Source organism: Cygnus olor, chromosome 12 (assembly GCF_009769625.2).
Source record: "Cygnus olor isolate bCygOlo1 chromosome 12, bCygOlo1.pri.v2, whole genome shotgun sequence".
Classification (NCBI taxonomy): Eukaryota; Metazoa; Chordata; class Aves; order Anseriformes; family Anatidae; genus Cygnus; species Cygnus olor.
In genome coordinates, this window is record NC_049180.1 from 13,179,095 (window position 1) to 13,193,068 (window position 13,974).

Genomic DNA, 13,974 nt, shown 5'->3' on the forward strand with positions numbered 1-13,974 from the left:
CACGCTAAGCAAGTGCATTAAAAAAATATTCCTACAAGTGAGACGCTTTCAATCAATACTTGACCTCTGCCACATCAGACCTTTTATATCAAACTGTAGAAATTAATTTTTAAGCCAGCCCATTGTGTAACCCCAGCTCCTAGGGGCTGTGTACAGTACAGTGCCACAAGAAATGGAACGGCGTACCCAGCTGCTTTCAAGGGAGTGTCTTGATAAAGGCACAAGAGGGCAGCAAACTTGAAAAGAGTCGCTCTGAACCCAACCAACATGATGATGGCGGATCTCCAGATTGCAGGGCAGCAAGTCAGATCCCTACTGTCTTCTTTAAAGACAGCATAAGCACATTTACCCGTACGGTACGCTCCAAAGACTTGAAAGCATGCTTTATATCAATAAGAAGAGTTTAACAGACCATAATCTGAAGTTGCACTCAATCCCAAACTTAATTAGAAACAGCCGAGGAAAGCTGGGCTTGGAAGGCCTTTTAGCATAAAACCAATTGTGTAGCTATGCTAGCTATCTGCAAGGAATCACATTACGCTTTGGAAAGACTCGCGCTGTGTCTGTGCAGACATTCACAAGAAGTTGTCAGCACACAATTCCCCCTGGGGGCAATTGTCCCTTCTCAATGATGCCTCACCAGAACAGTAACACAGAGCTTCACGGCACACTCGAGGAGGAGCTGGGCATCTAAACTAGTGCAAGAAATGCCCGTGGTAAACACTTCTTGCCAGCTTCTGAGAGTTCTTGCAGTTGCAGCACAGCGAGTCCCACTTCCAGATGCAGGTTACAACCAGCATATAGCACCAATCTAGCAGCAGAGGGCTGCAGGCCAGCACTTACCCTCCTTCCTTGCTCCTCGGTGCGGTAGGCATGCCTGTACAGGCAGGAGAACACTGCCCCCGGGGGCATCAGCTCGCTCGTCTCGTTCCAGCCGTGGGTATGGCACAGGCGGGAGGCGTCTCCCTGACACTTGCGGTACAGGACCGTATCCAACCTGCAGACAGAGAAGTCACCACTAGCACTTCCATTCCTGGGGCATCTCACACGCTCAAACCTTCAGCCTCTCTCATTCTGAAGTGCTTTTGAGGCAGAAAAATCCATCTCAAGTTTCACAAAACCACATCACTTAGCAGCAGCATCTAAGCAGCTGAACCAACTGGTGGCAAAATGCAGGTCGCTCAGTTTGGAATCAACTCCCTAGTCTTGCAAAATGGAAGATCTTACACCGAGATCTTTAATTACAGATCAAATCTTAAATGCTTCTAGAAGTACCTCCCATTCTCTTCTACCTCATGTCAGCCAAACGCTGACGTGTGAAAAAAGAAGTCATCTCCATGATGTGCTACAGCAGCAGCAAAGTAGGTGCGTGCCGTGTTCTGCTTGTACAATATCTTACATTGCTGCCATTTTGAAACGCCAGTTTCATACAAATCTGAGTTAGATTAATTATTGTCTGTTCTGGATCTCTCTGAAGACTTACTTTTGCATACAAGAAAACTGCAAGAGCAGATTTCTTTAGACAATGTCTACTTACATTCAAACTAAGGCAGAGATTGCCAACTTTCCAAAATGGAAACCTGATTTCTACAACGCTTTAGAAGGTGAACATCAAAGTGCACCAGTGGACAAAATTATACCAACAGTGATAAAAGTAGAAAGAAAACCATGAAGATTTCTATTCTGAACATCTACGCTAGGCATCGAGTACAACAGCTTGTATTAGCCAGTTTCAGGGAACAGCGGTTGAACAAGAAAGGTGAGCCAACGCTGCCCTGCCTGCAATATGAATTAAGATTATCTTTACTCCCAGCAAAATGCAAATACTCGTTTTTTCCTTCTTCCAATCAAAGTTTGGCTCAAATAATAATTACCTGCTGGAAACATGGCAGAGGCAGGAAAACCAGTGATGAAGGGGAAAAACAGGAGGAGGAGAAGGAAAAAAAATAAGTATTCTTGTCTAGCTATGAAGGCAATTATCAAGACGACTAAACAAGCAGCCATGAAGCCTTAGGTTCTGTGGTCTGTGAAGCTTCATGTGTTTTAGAAGCAGAAGATCACAGAGCATATCAGCTCTTAACTACCAGCAGCGCTGCCCACACGTACCGCTGGGACTCAGATTTTCGTCATGTCTGATTTGAATGCCCTCTGCAGCAACTGCAGCCCACAACTTCTTGCCTTGCACTGCTCAGGGTCACGGAGAATTATTATTCCATCTCTTGCAGAACCCCCCCATTTGATGTACTCCATTTCTTTACCTCTCAACCTTCTTCAGAAGAAAAGCCAAACATTTATTTTTTCCTCATTGATCATGTTTAAAAAATTTATACCCCACTTGCAGTCATCTTAACCCACACAGGTACAGTGGGCTCTGCAGATATTTCAAAGCCCTGCTGTGTTTTGATGAAAAAGCTGGAAAAGTTGTGCTCCAAAGGGAATTATGTCCACTCCGCAGGCTGTAATCACACCTAGACAGTTTGAAACAAGGCAGAAGCAGGAGACCTCCTTCAACCATAGCTCTGTTACACTTGGTAGCTTTTCCTAACTCCCCTTTTGTAGCACACAGTAGGTAAAAAATGGCTGCCTCCTACACATAAAGTGACCTTCAACTTCACCGTGGCCAGAGAAACTTATTTTAATGAAAGATGCGTTGAATTTCAGAGCTCAAACTTGAGGCACCTCCTAGGGTTGCACCATTTCTTTTAAGTGTAAAAAAAAAAAAAAAAAAAAGCATAACTGGGCATCACCCTTACTTTTCCTCACCAGCTTTTGCTTTTATTGATCTAGGCAGGTATTGATGCCCTACAGACCTGGCACAATTAGAAGTTCTCTCTTATTTCAACAAGAATAAGCAATGCTGTTTTGCAAGGGATTCCTAACACATACAAACACTAAACACAAGCAGCAAGTGAGGACACAGTTTGTTTTACAGTACTCACTTCCAGTCACGAGATATAAAATATTGGAGCTCCAGGAGCCTATGCTCACAGTCCTCCACCATCTTCTCTGTATACAAGTGCTCCATCAGGCAAGACAGAATCCTGCAACCAGAAGAAAAAAAGTGAGGCAAGGGATGCTATCATGCTGAGCTTCCTGGTAAGTCAGTGTTGCCAAATCAGTCTTCCCAACAACCCATAGATAAGACACTCGAACCCCATGAAGATGATCTTTCTCCTTCAAAAAAGAGGATGTCAAAAACATCTACATACCACACTAACACCCTCACATTTCCCCTTTTTAGTTATCTCAGCAAATCTGACACGTAACAAAACTGAAAGGAGTATTTTAGAGCCTGGCTCAGGAGATGATACCCATCAGGCCTCAAGACGAAGGAGACGTTTGTCTTTGCAGCATGGGTTTGCTTAACCAGCCTTTCAAGGCTTGTTGCCTCTCTTTGTGATATTGCTAAAGACTTACATAGTAAGGGAAATTAGCACATCAAGCGTTACAAATGTAAGCCTGAGAAATCTACATCCCTCACCAGTGCAAAGCCAGCTCTGTTACAAGAGCACCGGGCCTGCCTACACGGCGGGGGGGGGGGGGAGGCAGAGCTTGGTTCACACCTTAAACCCTGCAGGAATCGCAAGGACTCATTTCTGGCCAGGGTTCAGTATCTACACCGCTCAGCCACGCCGCTGTCACGGGTGCCCAACGTGACCAAAGCCCGGTGTAACTGCGAGCCACCTACATGGGGTCCCCGGAGCGTATGTGCTTGCAGGCCGTCTGTATGACCGACTCGCAGGCCTCATTCAGCGCGCGGTCGATGCGGTAATCTGCCCCGGGGTCGGTCTCCTGGATCAGCGTTTGAAGCTGGAAGAAAGAAATTGTGCACAGGAAAACTTAGTGTAACAACCAAACCTGCAGCTTCCAGCACGGCCATTCCATGCTGGTGACACCAGACAGGATCCCTGCTCTACAGCTGCTTACTTTGTGCTCTGGTTAAAGCCTTGTGCTGCCAACCCAGAGCGTGGTGCTGCCGGGCCCCGGCTGTGCTTAGCAAGCAGCCCGGGAGAGCTGGATGAGACCTGCCACACGAGGAAGGTTAACTGTAAACCCAGACCACTTACATACAAATGTAGGGAACACAACTGTAACATCCGAGTGCTGTTTCTGATCCACGTTGTGCCTTGGTGGCAGCCACATCCCATAAGGCTGACACCAGGCATGCAAATTTGTCACATTTCCATGGCTATTACCTACTGCTCTAAGCTGAAATACAAATCAGTGTTTAAAGTACAGCTGCCGAGCTACAAACAAAGCTGGAAAACATTTCTCAATTGTCTGGAGAGGACACAAGTTGCACTGAAATACAGGATGAAATGTCACACCCCATGCAGCAGCGTTTCCTCAGGGATGCCCGCTCGAGCTTTTAGAAGCCAAGGGAACCACAATTAGATCTATAGTACAAAATTTATTGTTATATACACAGAAAAAGCAGGGTGCCGGTTTTCCTTCTCCTTATCTACTTAGTTCTGGGGGAGCAGGTAGCTTTCTCGGCCATCACCAGCCCCAGAGCCCCAAGCCCACTTCACCTTCGAGAGGCCGATGAGCTACAGGGTGAACCAGTATCACCATTCCCCAGGCAAATGTTTCTGGCTGACAAATTGGGAGCAAAAAAGGAGAGCTTGCCTGGGAGGCAGCTGCACATGGACACCCAATGGTCGGCACCGTTAACATCCTGACACCTACCCAATGATCTTGTCACTGCCCAACCAGATCCAAAGCACAGCTGCAATTTTATCCTCCAGCTTTCACAGCCTGCACCTAAACGCCATCCAGCAAGCCTTCAGAAATGGAGAAAGCGTTCAGCCTGGAGAAAAGGAAAGCTGGCACTACTTATCCATCGGGAAGCTTGTGACCAAGACAGACCCCACAGCGCCTGGGAGGAACACCAGGTCTTCTGCAGCTCAGTCCTGGCTGAAGTTTCTCTCGCCCAAGGACGCAGGCAGCTCGGAAGAGCACTGCCTAGCAGGCATGGACTGTTGGGTCAAAAATTCTTGGGGTATTTTCAGAGCAAGAGGACGCTGCATATGGGACACTGGTCCTGCTCTGTGTCAGAGGTTTACGTAAAGCGGGATTGGGTTTGATACAGGAGCTCCTCCCTCGAGGGAGGATGGGAGAATAAAACCTCAAACCTGACATTTTAAAGTTAAATTTACGGTAAATAAACTGGCAGCGTTTCAGAGGTACCAGCTCACTTCCAAGCCTCCTGACCTCGCCACGCTGTCTGGGGCATGACCACAGGATTCCCAGTCCTAATTCCCACCCCAGTGGGAGATGCAAAGCCGGCAGCCAGCGCCCTGGCTGCAGGGAGGGGAATATTGGCCCTGCTAACAGGAGTGAGGGTTTTACAGAAGTTCCTCCCCTCCACAGCTAACCCTTGCTGCTGAAAGCAGCTGGATAAGCTTTGTAATCCTCAACTTTCAACTGACTTGGAGCTAAATTCAGTTAATTATCGATTTATTAGTCATATCAGAAATGGAAAGCAGGGATATCTGCCCTTTTAGCTGGGATTACAGTCTTACAAGCTCAAGGGACTAAACAGAAAAACCCACAAAGACCAAAACAAGAGCAAAGCCACTTATTTGTGAAGCAAATCCGAGGTGTTTGTTCCCCCAAAGCAACACGGAGCTTGCTTTACGTGGCAGGATGTGCTCCAGTTCTACCTCCTTTGGGAGGATTTTTTCCCCATCACAAAATGCACAGGCCCACAGAAGTACACCGATAGCACGCGTCTCCTCATTGAGGGCAAGGAACCTTTTATAAATAATTTGAGGGCTTGTAGTTGTTCTTGGCAGATGGGCAAACATCTTCCTTTGTAAGACAGTGCAAGGAGAACGACGCAGGTCAGTCAAAGAGAAAACAGGGCCAAGTTGGACACTTCCCATCCTAATTTCCTCTGGCAAACCGTGTGGGCAAGGAGCCTGGCCACGCAGCACCTACAGCAGGGGATTGCAGGACGGGCCCCACTGCCCCGGGCAGCCAAGGGACCAGTGCGTTAGCAGCAATACCTACTGATGTTAATAAGGCACCGGGACAAGGCTGGGACACTCCAAGTACAAAAACCAATGTCTGGAGACGGACCCAAAGCAGCTTTCCGACAACGTTCCCCTCCCTACAAAGTTACCATAGGAAGTAAAAGCGGGGAACTCGTTCCAACAGAATAAATCCAAACGGAACGAAAGCGGTAACAGCAGACAGCCGCACCAACCCAGCCAGCACCACTCACAAACAAATCTGCCAACGATGTGGCACCTCAGAAGTTGTAGGTAGCTCTATAAGAGCACTATGCCAGACCCCAGGTACCAGAACACTGGAACGTTTATTTTATCCTTGCAATCATCTATTTTCTTTTGCCCACAAAAATATGGATAAATTAAATCATATTTTGTAACATCAGCATTCAATTTGCTCATGATGCCTCTTGCAGAGACCACAACAGAGGTCATTCCACATCAAGAGGAGTTGTTACCAAGCCTGGCTGTGGCACGAACTTACCACACAAAAATGCAGCAGTGGCTTCATTGTAAAGGAACAGAAAACAACATCCTTCTAGATTTACACAAACATCTTTTCCCCCAAAAGTCTGAAATCGCCTCTCACTTTTGGGGGGGTTCCTGCCTCGACTGAAGACTTACTCTGAGCATGCACTTCATGATCTAGAAGTTACTCCCAAGAACCAACTCCTGGTAATTTCCAGGTACCCAAGGACTGAGGCAGCAAGTTCAGGTTCACATTTAAAATTTCATCACAGAAACATCCTATGCCTTAAGAAAATGGCAGATATTCATTTCTTTGACAACATGCGCAGCCAACGTTTAAGATAGCATAAATGGCAACATTTTGGCCCCAGGCTTTAAACTACATTTACAGTGGAAATGGACTATGGAGGCTCCATGAGTTGGTAAAAGTATTAAATAATTGCTTTCAATTTAAAGAGACTACAGACAGGACACAACTGGGCCTAACCTAAATTTTAAAAAAGGCAAAAAGGAATCAGCCCATTTTAAAAAGGTATTTTGGAGAAGAACGACCATTTGCTTTAGTGGCTGCAACCACAATGATGCACAGCAGCATGCTGTATCTGTCCCTGAAGTTCCACATCCATCATTCAAGCTCAGTGAAATAGCAAAAAAATAAACAAAAAAAAAATTGAGTGGAAAGTTGCTTTGAGAAGATTTAGTGCACTTCCACGAACTGGGGCACAGAAGGAAAAGGGAAGGAGAGGGAATGTTTTAAAACGTAAGGTTTCCTTACAACTTACATCCAGGACAGAATTCCACGACTCGAGAAGTGCTGGAGATCAAATACAAAACCTGGAGCAACATAACTCAGGTTGTATTTTTTGAGAAAACAGCACTGCTGATGTGCTGCTAGATCCCAAAGTTACACTTCCTACCACGGTAACAGGTGGTCGACAGGCAGGTCGCTGCCCGATAGTGCTTTACCAGCCCAGCACCCCAGAACCGAGGTGAGGAAAAACCCCTTACCGCCTGCTGGCAGTTGAGCCCGACGTTGCCCTTCTCTCCCCGCACCACCTTCATCAGGCAGTGCAGCGTGCGCCCTTTGCGGTGCAGGCCGGAGCAGTGGTGCTCGATCTCCCCGCGACAGCTGAGGATGATTTCGGGGCTCAGGGAGAAGTCCTCCATTAGCATGCGCCGGTAGTCCAGCATTTCGCCCTGGCACTCGCTGCTCACTTGCCGACCTAAAGCCAAGAGAAGAGGACGAGGTTTAGTCCTGGTGCCCTTCTTGACCTGGATTCTTTGGGCTACCGTGATGCTGGAAGGACAGGGACAGCACCCGCACGCTGAACAAATGCTGATGGCAACCAGCGTGCCACAGCAGGCACGCCGGGGACTAGACCAAGCATTGCTGTGGATCCTCTCATTTCACTGAACCTGCAAGATAACCGTTCTGTGGATAAAAAATGGGTCTGGAAAGATGAGGAGAATATTATGCTGGATCCCACAGTACAGGAGCTCCTTTTGAAGAGCAGCTGGAAACACTCAGCTCATCTGCAGCTCTGCTGCACAAGTTATCTGCCACCTGTACACTCAAGTGTGTGCTTTTAACACTGGGAATGGAAGTCACCTCTGGTAATTTACCAGCTTGATATGTAACTGGAGGAGGAATCTGTCTGGGCAGCACGGTAAATGCCTTCTCTGAGGAAAGGTTTTCTAGAGCAACAGCACACACGTGCTCAGGAAGCCAAAAAAAATAGAACACATTACCAGGAGAACATACTGAGTGTCAGCTAACCAACTGTGGTACAAAATTTACCTTTAAAAATGCTTACATCCTCTATAAGCTCTTCTACAATCCCATGTAGATAGGTTGGTTTGGGAATCATGAGGAACACGATGGCTTTTCCTGTGTCCTACCCTAGCCTCCCACCACGCCCTATTCACACGGGCACAACTCCCCACCAACGGAGGTCCTACACCACCGCAGGGGCTCCCAGGCATTATTATACAAATAGGTGGGGGGCTGAGGAATAGCAGATGTTCCTCCAGGGCTATGCTTCATGTGTGAGCCACGCACCGCAGAGCCTGTTCTGCTGTGGAAGCCAAAGTCAGTAACTGAATAGAAGTTTTCTGTAAATCAGGAAAACACCTGCCCTACTGCAGGGTGAGGAAGAAAACTCTTCTGCAAACAGCACACATCATTTCCACATCAATCAGAAATGACGAGTTACTCAAACTCGCAAATGCAGGCTGCTTGCAGAGGTACAGCAGCCTTCCCCTCCTGTGCCAGAGGCACTGCAGCCCGCAGCCATGCCGCTGAATCATAAACCACCAGCTGCACGCCAGGGGAAACACAAACATTTCTCCAGTGCAGATCTAGAGGATTAAAATGTGCCATTTTTGCGTTATGGCAACCTCAAGGTGAACCTTTAACATGGTCTCGCTGTATAGGGGGGGCCTGTAATGTCTTTGGGACAGCCATTGGTGTTAAATTAGTGTAAACTGGAGATGTCTTAAATGTATAAAGAATGTTCTCACACTCACCATCCTTCTATGCAGCATAAACTAGGGAAGGGGTACAGAAATTACGGCATTTACCCAACCTACGTAACTGTAGAGGAAGAAACATTACTTACAAGAGGCACAGGATTAAGTGGAGGCATGGGATTGAGCCCTGTCTTTCCTCGAGTGGTGATAAACAAGTTGCCTATTCTGTGTTTTAAACTAGCACCATAGTTAACGCTTACTACAAAGGAGGGAAAAAAAAGCTGCTTGAGTCCATAGTGAATAGAAGGATTTGCAATTACACATCAGTCCAAGTGGGATTTGCTATTTTGCATTTTAAACTTCTTGCCTAGGCAATAAAAGCCAGCGTCAGAGGTTTACTCAGCTGCCCTCATCCTCAAAACACTGCTAAGGAAAGCATCGCAATGAGGAAACCTGCCTCTGGAACAGAGTTTGATGGGAGGTTACTTGGAGGAGGTGACCACAAATAGGTCCTGGAGCTGCTAGTTCAACATCCAAGAGAAACTTTTAACATCAATACCCCACAAGTGGCATCTCTCGGGTCAGCTCCACTCACCTCTGTGCACGGCTGACTCCAGACACATCAAGAGGTAGGACAGCCTGGCCTCCCGGGAGCGGGGAAGGTTCTCCACGTTGCAGCGGTACTTCTTCAGGTCACTCTTGCAGGACTTGGCCAGCGAGTAACTGACTTTGTAGTCCTGGGCAATCAGCTTCTGGCGTGTGGTCAGCGCGTCACGGCACTGCAGGAGACAGGGTAACTGGATTAGCTTCCACGTGGCACAGCAGAGAGCTGGATGCTGCTGCTTAGGCTTCAGGTTGTGTTTTAAAAAGACTGAGGCTCTACAGTTCATGCATTTAAGCTGGACTGCAGTTAAATCTGGTTCTGCTCACAGAAGCCAGGTAGTTAACAACCCACACAGGTCGACAGGCCAAGGGTTTTAAAGGCTCACTTTTAAGGGATCCCTTCTTCAAACTGCACATTCATCCCGCTGTCTGTGAAAGGCGCTGGCTGAGAGCATGACTCACTCCAGTAACTGAGATCAGTCGCTGACATTTATCCCAGCTCTGGTACACGCTCACCCTGTGCCCTCAAGGAGCAACATTTCCCAGTCACATTTACAGAACAGCGGGCTCTGGGGATTTGTGCCATCAGACGACAGCCCGGTCCGATCCCAGGAATTTCTACCCATTTTCCCACAACTGGTGGGACTCCCAAGGATGTGCTGTGCCCAAACCTGAACCCAGGAGCTGCAAGAACAACCCTTTAAGCTCCCACAACACCAATGACTTCGCCTGCCCTACCCTGGCAGCCACAAGAGCAACAGCAGATTTTGTGCCCCTCCTGCCTGGCAAACTGCACCCTCAGAGCACCCAGCTCCCTCCCTACCAAGTCATCTGCTGCAGCTCTGTCTGACCTCTCGACACCCTATATCCAGACCTTAAAAAGCCAGGCAGCTTAGGGTGGAAGAGACCCCGCCTAAACAGCCTCTGTACAACCCAAAAGGGGCTAAGCAAAAAGAGCAGCCCACTTCGGTAACCTGTCTGTACAGAATGAAGCCTTCTTTCAAGCCCTCGGGGATTACTCCCTCAGCTTTGGATTTGTTAATTGGAACTAAGCTTTCAGATGGATAATGCGTTTAAAGAAAAGAGTCTGAAAATCCCAGGCCTCTGCACTGGGCTTCTTCAGCAGAGCTTCTCCAAAGAAGGGCTTACAGATACCCATCTTGGTATCCCTTCAGTTGATATAATTCCTTTTAATTCCCAAAATGCTGCTGCTGCAGAAATCACTGAAGGCACTGCTGCCCTCCTCAAACACCTATGCTGACACAGCTGCAAACAAACTGTGTTCAGGACTGACTTTCCAGAACAACTTTGTTGTTGTTGTTGCAGAGCATATCCTCAGGATTAGCACAAGGAAAACTTCCCTAACTCGGCTGTGCCTCTTTCCCATGCACTTCCCTACTTCGTAGTCTGCCTCGTAAAGCCTTGAAAACAAAATGAAACACAGACGGCTTCCCATGCCAAGATGTTTGGTCATTTTGTCTCTAAAGTGCACATTATGAGAGCATTTACCAAGGCTTATACCCACCACATGGCAGCTTCTACTTTCAGCACTTAAATCACAGCGCTCCCACTTCAGCTCCGAGCTTCCCTTCCCCAATTACCCTCCCAAAAGCTTTGATTTATTTAAGTCCTTCAACTTTAAAGGCTGTAACTCGAACGCAATTAATCCAAGCTATCAGCATGTAGCTGGGAACACAAGCGTATCAAAGCAAACGCATCTGTTGGAGCGGTCGGTTATCGGGCCACGGAGGTGATGGATTTTCCCCAGCACGGGAAAGGAATAACGGAGCCTGGGCTGACGAAGGACCCGATGATCTCCGCGTTAAGGATTTGTCTCCCTGAGACAGGTACCTACCTTCTCACTCATTGATTCCTCAAACTTGTGATTAAAGAGGCACTTGTAAACTCGGCCTTCCCCAGCCTGAGTCTGTGAAGCAGAACAGCAATATTTACCGTTAGAGATAGGGCAGCTAATGCTTAATGGGCAGGATAAACTACGCCACAAGGGATTTCTTTTTTAACCCTGAAAGATGTTAAAGTTAATATTTTAAGTGACAGTGATGGCTTCAGTACTATTTTTTCTAAAATCTGATCACATTCAACCCCCCTTTTAGCAAGCAGCCCATCAGCAGACAAAAGCTAACTCTGACTGAGCACCACTCACCTCTGCTGCCTCCTCCCCATTCGAGAGGCTCCACTCCCCTGCACAGCCTCCGATGCCCACTCAGCCCATTAACCCACTAAAAATAACGCCTGTTTGTTGGGCAAGTGAACTCAATACCAGATTTATTGCAAAACGACAGCTACAAGGTGCCTATTTTCAGTATTACATGATCTTGCTCAGGCTCCGCTCTAACATTTCATTCCCACTCCCAATGCATTCCATTTTTTTAATTTATTTTTAATGTAGAAGGGAAGGTGGGAGGAAACTACTCACATTTTCACAAAATCTCTCTCTGTCGTCCCGGCAAGCAAAGTAGAGGTGCCGGTCCAGGTGGAAGTCATCGGAGGAGAGCTCGGCTACCCGAAGAATGGCCTTCTTGCACTGATCGGACACCTGGACCCGGGGATCGGTCTCCTCCGCCTCCTTCACCAGGCCTTTCTCCAGGCACGCCACCACCTCCCCTTGTGAGTGGGCATCCTGCATGGAAAGAGCAAGAGAGCATCGTTACCCAAGCACTCACACAGCCGAGTGACCCGTGGATTAGCACTGCATAAATTAAGCAACAAACGAACCACCTACACGCAGAGCTCAGAATTAACGACATCCACAGAGGCAGCAGTCGGCGTCTGCCCTGTCCCCACCCTTCATGTATCACCATCCTGATGGTCACTGTGCCACTCCCCCTTGCCGGGCTCTGGGTTTGGTTCAGTGGGACTTAACGAGATTGCCACTACTCGGAGCAGTTCACCAAGCAGCCAAATTACCTCTCAGCCCACACGGCTCTCTCTTGCCATGGCAACAGCAAGTGCCAGCATCATGCTAACAACATCCCGGGGGGAGAAAAATCAAGGTTTCTCCATGCCAAGGCAAGCCCTCGCGTTGGGTGGTGATCATTAGCGATGCTAAAAGGGCCACAAGGGAACTTTGGCCAAATGCAGGGTTCTCGGTGCTAAGTCCTCCAAAAAAAGGAATTAAAAAATGCAAAGCATTCACTGGTAGGTGAAGTCTCACACAAAGCAGCTCTGGCCCAACACCGTGCCCCGAGTCCACTGTCTGGCAAGCCCGAGGGAGCCTGAAGACTACGTGGGTCCACGACCAGAGAATAAACAGAGCCCGCGCTTTGTAACAGAGCAGGGAAGAGGCAGGACGGGGCTGATGAAGGCTCCTTGTCCCTTCCTACGTTTTCTGTGTGTTTAGGAGGGGAACCACACCCCCCTAATACCCCCATGGGTCCAGTTCCTCAAAAAACAAGAACGCTTCTGGAACAGATCTCAAGGCTTCTGCACGTTTTTCCCGCAAAGACAACCTCCTGTAACTCTAGTTCCCTAATTCATGCCGCCCTGCCATGAGAGGACATTGTCACTAAGCTCATGTCGGGCAGGTAAAGGGTACAACAAGCTCTGAACGTCTGCATACAACCGAGCCACCGAAGCTGGCACTGCAGTGACCGCTCTGGGCCAGCCCTCCGGCTCACGCTGCCACGTCGGTGCATCCCCTACGGCTGCGGCAGCACGAGTAAGGGACCAGCATCCTTAAACCATGACCGTGACTACTCAAAGCCAAACAACTCTCCCAAAACTTTGTTCTGCCATTCTTCCTCAGGCGGGCAGCCTTTGATTCCCATTTTAATTCTGCCCCACTGGGAGCAGAGGCGGAATCATCCCATTAAAGTCATAAACGAACACCCAGCTGTACCATCAGTTTCAGAGGGCTAAAAGCAGTTCTCTTCTTAAAAAGCAGAAAACCCCAAAACCACATTTCCCAACCCCCTACGTTTGTTTGCTTTTTCCCTGGAGTAGGAGCTGGCAAACTGCTCACGCTGGCCAGGAATCAGCACCTTTGAGGAAATTAATTATATATCATCAGCTGTTTTAGGGCTGACCCTAAAAGCAACCTGAGCAATGCTAGTTAGAGGAGCATGTTCACCGCATGACTTAAATTTGCCATTTACCCACAACCACGCCAAACACAAACTCTGTTCCCCAAATCCTCGTGGTCAGCCCGAAGTACTGATTACAGGCAGGAGCTGGCAAGAGCAAACGAGGGAAGGAACCGCTTCCAGCTCCCCCATCAGCGTCCTGCTCCGGCCCCAGTGAGGAGGCAGCTGGGGGGGCCCTGGCTCACCTGCAGTTTCCCCCCCACAGGCCAGAAGGAGGACTCTGGGCAGACTGCTCCTGCTTGGAGGGGCAGAAGTTGCCAGGTTTCTTCCAGAGTGGCCAACAGTCATGCTACATGTGAAATTAAACTGATTTTAAC

General features: G+C 48.2%; 1 protein-coding gene across 1 annotated transcript in view; it reads right to left on the bottom strand.

Annotated features, from left to right (window-relative positions):
* GLG1 (golgi glycoprotein 1) overlaps positions 1-13,974 on the bottom strand; it is a 70,203-nt gene that overhangs the window by 19,274 nt on the left and 36,955 nt on the right. Inside the window, exons 5-11 of the mRNA XM_040570826.1 lie at positions 11,992-12,195; positions 11,410-11,481; positions 9,547-9,730; positions 7,491-7,705; positions 3,689-3,810; positions 2,940-3,041; positions 844-997 (exon numbers count right to left, since the gene is read on the bottom strand). Of these exons, the coding sequence (XP_040426760.1) occupies positions 844-997; positions 2,940-3,041; positions 3,689-3,810; positions 7,491-7,705; positions 9,547-9,730; positions 11,410-11,481; positions 11,992-12,195 (1,053 nt within the window). The remainder of the gene's footprint in view (positions 1-843; positions 998-2,939; positions 3,042-3,688; positions 3,811-7,490; positions 7,706-9,546; positions 9,731-11,409; positions 11,482-11,991; positions 12,196-13,974) is intronic.